The following is a 10,000-nucleotide window of genomic DNA, read 5'->3' as shown; positions in this document are numbered from 1 at the left end:
TCGAAAAGTGGATTAACGAGAGAGATTAAACTCGTCACAGGATCATTCGGTCGCTTCCACAATGCGGCAGTTTTAGTGCAGTTTGGAATACATATAGTTGTTTTGTGCATTTATGAGCCGTTGTAAAACTCTGGATTGCCAGATGCAAACACCTAAAAATATATATTTTTTCAGTCATGAATGGACATTAAGGTCGCCATTAAGCATTTAAGGATATCCTTTCCTTCCGTCCCGCTCCCTCTCCCCTCCCCCTTTAGCAAGCGACGCAACGTCGCGACTATATTTCTTTTCAAGGAAATCATCTTCAATACAGGAATTCCTGGTCGCTCGCATTTCTAAAAATGCAAATTTCGAGCACAGTTCTCCTTGCCGACGAGAGTGAATACTCGCCGCCTCTTCGGTCCTACAACATCCGGGTCGACATCGCCCGCACGCGCGTGCACTCTGCTTCTGATCGAGGCTCAATACCAAAAATATCCCGCGTGCACGTCGGTTATCAACTCCATTCCCATAGGATATTCTGTGCACTTTCCCTTTCTTATATTCCTTTCTCTATATCCTTTATTTATCTTAGATCTTGACTGCATCTGCCAGTCACTGTCCCAATACTTTATGTACACATCTTTTATATACCTATCGTTATGTCTATAGTCTCTATCCCCGCATGCGTGTCAACAACCACAACTACAGTCTCACTTGGTCCTTTCCAGTATGGTCCTTCATTCAGACTCATTCTGCAACTCATAATTCCGCATCCAAAATGGCTCACCAACTCACATCCACTCTTAGTCACTACTACACTCACAATCATTCCCACTCACTTCCACACTCACTGTTACTCATTTTCAGACTCACAGACTCTCATTCACCCCCATACTTCCTCCCACTCATTCCCAAATCAATACTCAATCAAAATCACTCCCATTCATAAATTCATAATCACACCAAACCCTACACTCACTCTCCTTCCCACACCAACACCCACACTCACTCTCCTTCCACACCAACACCCACACTCACTCTCCTTCCACACCAACACCCACACTCACTCTCCTTCCACACCAACACCCACACTCACTCTCCTTCCCACACCAACACCCACACTCACTCTCCTTCCACACCAACACCCACACTCACTCTCCCTCCCACACCAACACCCACACTCACTCTCCTTCCACACCAACACCCACACTCACTCTCCTTCCCACACCAACACCCACACTCACTCTCCTTCCACACCAACACCCACACTCACTCTCCCTCCCACACCAACACCCACACTCACTCTCCCTCCCACACCAACACCCACACTCACTCTCCTTCCCACACCAACACCCACACTCACTCTCCTTCCACACCAACACCCACACTCACTCTCCCTCCCACACCAACACCCACACTCACTCTCCCTCCCACACCAACACCCACACTCACTCTCCCTCCCACACCAACACCCACACTCACTCTCCCTCCCACACCAACACCCACACTCACTCTCCCTCCCACACCAACATCCACACCCACTCTCCCTCCCACACCAATACCCACACTCACTCTCCCTCCCACACCAACACCCACACTCACTCTCCTTCCACACCAACACCCACACTCACTCTCCCTCCCACACCAACACCCACACTCACTCTCCCTCCCACACCAACATCCACACCCACTCTCCCTCCCACACCAACACCCACACTCACTCTCCCTCCCACACCAACACCCACACTCACTCTCCCTCCCACACCAACACCCACACTCACTCTCCCTCCCACACCAACACCCACACCCACTCTCCCTCCCACACCAACACCCACACCCACACCCACACCCACTCTCCCTCCCACACCAACACCCACACTCACTCTCCCTCCTACACCAACACCCACTCTCCCTCCCACACCAACACCCACACTCACTCTCCCTCCTACACCAACACCCACACGCACTCCTCCTCCCACACCAACACCCACACCCACTCTCCCTCCCACACCAACACCCACTCTCCCTCCCACACCAACACCAACACCCACTCTCCCTCCTACACCAACACCCACACTCACTCTTCCTCCCACACCAACACCCACACGCACTCTCTGCGCCCACTTTCCTCTTCGCATTTCTTTCAAGCGAACCCCCCTGTACCCGATCTCAAGGGAAAGTCTACTTGGAAGGATCTATATATGCAAATGGGGGAATTTGTGAACTATTTGCCAAATACGCCAGACTCTGCAGATGGGTAAACAAGCGATTCCTCTAGACATGGATATGAAACACTGAAATATCCACCACGTTAAACCTATGGCTGTGTTGTTTATAGGAATACTGTTGGGTTGGAAGGAGACGAAACTTGAAGGAAATGAGTGTTGTTGAGGAGGAGGAGAAAGGGGAGAAAAAGAAGAAGAGATAGAAGAAAAACTAGGAGTTAGAGAAGGAGGAGGAGGAGGAGGTGAAAGGAGGAGTAGAAAGGAGGAGGAGAAGATGAAGAAAAAAAGCAACGAGGAAGGAAGTGGAAGGGCAAATGAGGAAAAAGTAGACCAAGAATCACAAGAAACAGAGATGAAGCGAGAGAAGCAGGATGGAGAGGTAAAAAAGAAGAAAGAAAGAGAGGAGGAAAAGGAAGAGGGGAAGAGTGGAAGAAGGAAGACGAATCAGGCGAAACGACACGGAAATAAGGCGGACGAATCCATTTTTCACCAGGACAGATCGACGATGGTCAGAGTACAGCCACCTTGCGGAGAGGTGGCGGGGGGGAGGGGGGGGGGGTCAGAGTACGGCCACCTTGCGTATAAGTGGCGGGGGGGGGGGGGTCAGAGTACGTCCACCTTGCGTAAGGACGTCGTAACGGACAAGCCTGACTCGGGATTCTTTCGGGACTTACTCCGCATAACTCGTGAGTACACAAGAGTTGTAGGGAGAACAAAGGGAATCAAATCGTTCTTTATAAAGTGAACAAACGTGTGGAAACAGGCTCCATCTGGCCAAAGTACAATCACGGCCAACGCACATAGAGGAACAAATAAGAGAAAATCATTGTTGGGGGAACATTTACGACAAGACTACCGATTTCTGCTCTCCCTCTCATTCTTTTCCTCTCTCTTTTTTCTTTCTTTTTGTTAAGAAGCCTCTTGACGGTGGCTGGAGGCTAAGCTGTTGTGACGTGAACGCTCTGTACACGAACAAGGAGACAACTCTTCACGGAGTGGTCAAAGGAGCAAAGCTTTAGGTAAGCCAATTCATACAAAGTTTCTCAAATTCATACCACGAAACCGGCGTTTTTGTCCTAATCGATTTACTCAAGTACGATGCTAATTTATGCGAGGGAAGTATTCATTAGGAAAATCCATGTATTTGCATGTCAACGAATTGCTTCCTTTCGTATCTGTGCATGGAAATTCCTTTAACCGACAATGATGAACCACAGCATACCTCTATGATGTCACTCAATCTTGTCGAATAAAGGTTTCCATAATCGAACTTCGAATATTTCGGCACAGAACAGGAAACAAATAACTGTATGGTTAAACAGACGCAACTCATTCAAGAGCATGTTAAAATAGATGCAAAACTTTACCCATTCCCACACAAACGAAGACTAAGAGAACGCACGCACGAAAGCAATCATATTTATTCTTATACAACAAACAAAGCCTTCCTCGCAAAGGAACATACACAAAAACAAACACGCAAACTCACACAAGTCACCGTCAGTCACGTGTTTGCGCTGATGCAACAGCAGTAGCATGAAGTGTTCAGACACATATTCAGTCCTCTTTCATAAACCTCTAGAGACGATGTTGCACATCAATTAATGTCGAGAGAAAGTCAACCTCTACTATTCCTAACATTGTTTATATACAGTTCTCTCTCACCCTCACACTCTCTCACTCACTCAACACACCCAACCCACTCACTCACTCACTCTCTCTCTCTCTCTCTCTTTTAAACACACACACACACACACAAAATCTAAATATCAAAATTATCATTATTATGATAATAATGAGAATGAAAATGGCAATAAACATCAACAAAAGAATAAACCTACAAATAAATAAATAAGAAATGTACTCAAAATTGATTCCTTCCGCAAGGGGCTAGTTTCAGGGTCGGAGGCGCCGCGCCACGTGTTGCTGGCGTACTCACACCTTATAAGGCAAAAGGTACATGACCAAGAAGGTGCGAACGTTTACTGCACAAGGAAGACTGGGTGAGAGAACGTCTGCGCGTGAGTTCTGCCTCACGTGTCCGACCCATGAGGATTTTAGACTAGGTGGGTCTAACGTTAGTTTCTGTTTTGCCTACATGACGAATGGGAAGAAAGAGAAGAGGAAGAAGAAAAAGAAAAAACGTTTGTTTGTCTGCAAGTGCGCTAGCGTTTACTCTTTTGATGCAATACGCAATCGTGAAACGTGTATTTCTTCCTACAGCTTTTATTAATATAATCTGGATATGTCTTACGAATTCCATAAGTCTATGCAGTAAAGGCGCAATCACGACCGCTCTCGCATACCAAATAGCAAAGAGGATGCCAACTGCAACCACTACCACCGAGTTCCAGCTCCTTGTACCATCTGAAAAAGTGCTCCTGAACTGACCTGACGTCGGTGCTGACCAGCTGAGTGCGCCTGAGGATGGCTCTGGCCTGGGAGTTGGTGATGTTCCTCATGGACTCGTTGTTGACGCTGAGGATGAAGTCCCCAGCGTGCAGGCGGCCGTCCTTGTGCACGGCGCCGTTCCTCACCAGCGAGGAGACCACCACGCCGTTCACGCCCTGGTCCACCACTTCGATGTTGACGCCTGGGGGAGGATGGTGCCATAAATGATGATAGTGAAAATAATTACAATAGTAAGAATAATAGCTATAATGATAATGATGATAATAATAATGATAATAATAATAACGATGATAATGATAATGATAATAATAATAACGATGATAATGATAATAATAACGATGATAATGATAATAATAATAACGATGATAATGATAATTATAATAATAATAATAACGATGAAAATGATAATGATAATAATAATAACAATGGTAATAATAATAACGATGATAATGATAATGATAATAGTAACATTAACAGAAATAATAATAATATGGTTGTGATTCAGCTTCATATACTATAAGGAATAAACCGTGGCAATTTGAAAATTTCTCCCAAATATCTAGATTTTCGAAAGCAATTTATCAGAAATCCAAATTTAGAAAGTAATTGAAACTCCAAACACACGATCAAAGTAAATTACCGCCAAATTACCCAAATACCATATACTTATTTATGCAATTCACCGCCTAAATAAAAAATAAAATAAAAAAAAGTTTTCCATCAATAGAAAAATCAGCCTCTTTTCCCTCTCTCCTCCCACGCACAAGACGCGTCATCTCGAAGAACTCACCCAGCTGGTCGGCGCCCTTCTTGATCTTGATGGTCCTTTCCATTTCCTTGGGGAGGGGCGGTACCTGGGCCGCCCATCGTGACAGCTGCGGGGATGAGTGGGGCGTCGTCTGGTCCTCGTCGCCCGAGCCAGCGCCGCCGCCCGTACCTGGGGAAACAGGACAGGCAGGGTAAGAAAAAACTCGTTCTGTTGGTTTTTATTCCAGAATTCGAAGATAGTGGTGTGTATACGTATTTCTGAGGGAGTATTTTTTGAGGTTTAAAAACAGCGAAATAACAATAACTTACAGAGAAAGAGAGGGAGGTATTACAGAGAAAGGGAAAAAAGGAGGGAGAGAAAAAAGGAGAGAGAGAACGAAAGAAACACGAAAATCGACGGTAAATGAAATACTCCCCCGGCACAGGAAGACCCGCCCGAAAACCGACCGCCGACACGCGATCCCCCCCCCCCCCTTCCCGCCACGCGAGGGCAAGGTGGGGAGGCTCCGGAAGACAAGCAGACGCGGGCCTTTGGACGAATGACGAAGACTAATTGGGAGAAAGTGGTTTAAACGCAAACTAATCGAGCGAGACACGAGCGGCCGGCGGACTAACGCGATTACGTGTGGGCTGCCGCGCGTGGGGTCAAGGGGATGGTGATGCCGCGTCAGGGTGGTGGTGAGGGGGCGCCGTCGTCTAGGTGGTGACGGAACGGTAGTGATTCGAGGGAACTGCCGTTGTGATGAGCATACTATGAGAAGGTGAGGGACTACTGTAATTTTCGTTTTTCTCTTTTTTTTCGCCCAGTGGTTATTGGAAGTTGAGCAGCTAGGAAGTATGGCTGGTCGTTCAAGAAAAGTTATATTTATTGCGGACATCCTTACGTAATATATAACCCAACGTGAAACACAATCACTTGGATAAATCTCCAACAATTACCTAACCACACTCTACCGTAAGCACCGCCTTCTCACTCACTCACAAACTCGTCAGTGAAAACGACTCTCATTAGACGTACTAAATCTATCCCGACGATCCAACACCGACCAACGCCTCCTTTCCAAATCTAATTCTCTTTGCCCTTAGGAGGAAAAAACTAGAAGGAAGGGAAATGGGAGGAAAAAACAATAACAAACTTTCCCCTTCCTTTTTACATTAAGCGCTTTGAGAGAACATTAACGACGACAGTAAATAATATCGCCTTCTTCCCTCCGGCCGGCCCGCGCCCTCCACTGCCCAGGTGAGGGATGGCCGCCATAAAGGTCAGGCATTAAGTGTATTACGCCCCTTCGTATCTCCCATTCACGAGTGCGTCGGGTGAGGGGAGCATCGCAGCGCACGTGGCGGGGAAGCGGGGAACGGCTCGTGCCTCTTAGATAAATATAAAACAGAGTGGAAGACAAAGGGCAAACACATGCACATCCCCCCATCCACCCCCCGCGCACACGTATACAGAAACAAACGCATACGCAAACATATACACAATCACACGCGTATACATGTACATGTATGTGTGCTTGTGTACACACACACATACATATATATGTATGTATGTATATATATATATATATGTATAATATACATATATTATATATATATATATTTATATATATATATATATATATATATATATATATCACGCACATGTGCGCGCGCGCGCGCACGCACACACACACACACACACACACACACACACACACACACACACACACACACACACACACACACACACACACACACACACACACACACACACACACACACACGTACATCCATGTACATCCATACATAAATACACACACATATGTACATCCATACATAAATACACACATATATGTACATCCATACATAAATACATACATTTATACATATGTACACATATATATACATAATTATTTATAAAGATAAATAGACAGACAGACAGACAGATATTGATAGATGGACCTATATTTATCTATAGCTATATTCATGTCTAAAGATAAAGATATAAAGATGAATAGACTTACACTTATATACATTACATATATATATTATATATCATATATATCTATATATATACATATATATATATATTTATATGTATATGGATAGATAGATAAGTATACTATCCTCAAACCGCATGTGCATATCCATTGCCACGTGCCCTAATTGCCCGGGAGATGAAAGGCATCGACGCCCCTAGAAGCCAACCCACAAACCCGACCAAACCAATTAGCGTCGCGCGCCTCGTCCGGCAGCCACTCCAGGACAAAGCCTCGATCTCCTTGCACGACCGAGAGGAACTCACCGTGGGCGTAGGCGGCGTGCGTCTGCGAGGGCGGCTGGGCGGCGGGGAGGGAGGTGGTGGAGGGGGCGGCGGCCATGTTGGTCGGGCCGCTGCCGATGAGTCGCTCCGTCGCCACAGGAACCATCAGCACGGACGCCTTCGGGGAGAGAGCGGGGGAAAGGGTTAGTGGTGGCGCGAAGGGCGTGGGCGGGAAGGTGGGCGTGGGTGTGTGGGTGCGGGTGTATGGGTGCGGGTGTATGGGTGCGGGTGTATGGGTGCGGGTGTATGGGTGCGGGTGTATGTGCGTGGGTGTATGTGCGTGGGTGTATGTGCGTGGGTGTATGTGCGTGGGTGTATGTGCGTGGGTGTATGTGTATGGTGTGTGTGTGTGTGTGTGTGTGTGTGTGTGTGTGTGTGTGTGTGTGTGTGTGTGTGTGTGTGTGTGTGTGTGTGTGTGTGTGTGTGTGTGTGTGTGTGTGTGTATTGCCGAATACAGAGGGATATCTTTATTGCTGGACGCAGACATCTGAAAAGAAACGTTAACAAAAACTAAACTGACTGACATTTTGGCTTTGTCTAGTTTTACTGAAATCATATACATACGTATACATTATAATTAAGTCATAAAAAGTGGAATAAGAAAATATCGTACTAAAGAAAAAATTAATATAGTTTTCTCATAACTTTACTATTTAAGTTCTACTAGAAGTTAAAGGGAAATGTCCTGCACAATATAATTACAAACAATAAATAGACCAAATTTATCATTAAATAACCTCATTAATCGTGTTGGTAACATTAAAGTAAAAATACAAAACAAAATCTAAAGAACAGTAAAATACAAAGGTATAAAACATTATCATGGAAATATAATGTTAATGCAACATTATACAAGAGAACTTTGTCCGTAATACAATTTTCTCTTCTTTTGCAAGCCAAAGAAGAAAATAAAACCAATGAGCAAAAATAATGCCCCGATTTTTCCGGCATATAATTTTCAAGCATAAAAATGAATATCTGAAATATGTATCATTCTGGAGGTCTCCAGATAGGATATTTTGCTTAAAAAGCACACAATGTAACTCTCATGTGTGGGCTGACAATGAAGTTGCTCTTCTAAGAACAATTTTCATTTTTGACTAAGTAATAAGCCAATAAAAATTGCCTGATACCTGAAATTAAATATTATATTCACGTAGTTTAGAAATTCAAATTATTCTCCCTCTATGGATGGCGCCACGTTACAGGAAATGAGGGAGAAAACACACAGGTTCAACAGATATCCGCGACAGATGCCTGGCAAAGCAATGTTAGAGTAAAGAAAAGAAATTAAAACAAAAAATGCTCACCAGCACACCTAGCAACATTCGACGTGGAGTACTGAAGAGCAAACAAAAAAATGACGGAAAATGCATAAATTGCTTTCGATAAGAGGGCGCAAACCCGACAAAATTACATTCCATACACAGGAGCCATGTAAGTGGTTGCTGAACAAAGTCACATTCCATACACACATCACATGACGTGGGCACACAAGACCGCATTCCGTTTGTAAGGGTAGTTATACAGAACAACATTCCACAAAAAGTCGATTTGGCTGGACAAAATCGAGATTCATATCCACGAAATGAGCTTTGGCAAAATATACCTCTTTATTCGGTTCTTATTTTCCGTTTTATTCCTTATTTAGTGTATTTGTTTAGTAGATACATAACTTTGCATTAGTAGGAAAACATATATGTAATGCACTGAACATCACGCTACATAAACCGTAGCAATAATCATAACATACACCGCGTCATTTTTAAAATATCAACAGAGTCAACACACAGCAACATAGCCACAGAGCCAAACAAAACAGCGTACAATGCAACATGTGCTCTACAGCATAGTAAACAACAGGAATCACAAAGGTCTAGCTTATAGCAACTTACCAATCGTTTGAATATGAAGACAATTACCATACAACATGCCCACAACTACATATCATGTGATAGTCGCTCGTACACTTACAGCACACGATGCAAATTTCATATCCTACAAACAACTTATCTAAAAAGTATATTCCACACCTACTCCAAAGCGTAACCATGCACCCACATATGACGCTCATGATATCCACCACATAATACACCAATCCACATACTCTACATATCACACATCACACTACTTTTCACACATTAAACCATCGTTACAATAATCAGCATGGACTGCATTTCTACCATAGTGCATTTTAGGGGAATAAATAATTGTATATTCGTTACATCTGAAATAAAATCTAAAATCTGATCAAGCACCTTAATATCAAATCAGAAGTAAGACAAGAGAGCCAAATTTGTTCTGATCT

The 10,000-nt window shown here is 44.2% G+C and overlaps 1 protein-coding gene across 16 annotated transcripts in view; it reads right to left on the bottom strand.

The window, feature by feature from the left end:
• Positions 1 to 10,000, bottom strand: part of LOC113804292 (multiple PDZ domain protein) — a gene marked incomplete at its 5' end in the record, with an annotated part of 877,687 nt that overhangs the window by 212,098 nt on the left and 655,589 nt on the right. For all 16 annotated transcript variants that reach the window (XM_070137891.1, XM_070137892.1, XM_070137893.1 and 13 more), the window contains 3 exon segments: positions 4,599 to 4,800; positions 5,410 to 5,556; positions 7,675 to 7,810. In XM_070137891.1, coding sequence (XP_069993992.1) covers positions 4,599 to 4,800; positions 5,410 to 5,556; positions 7,675 to 7,810 — 485 coding nt within the window.

This window comes from Penaeus vannamei, chromosome 23 (genome assembly GCF_042767895.1).
Source record: "Penaeus vannamei isolate JL-2024 chromosome 23, ASM4276789v1, whole genome shotgun sequence".
NCBI classification, from domain to species: Eukaryota; Metazoa; Arthropoda; class Malacostraca; order Decapoda; family Penaeidae; genus Penaeus; species Penaeus vannamei.
This window is presented reverse-complemented; position numbering and strand designations above follow the sequence as displayed.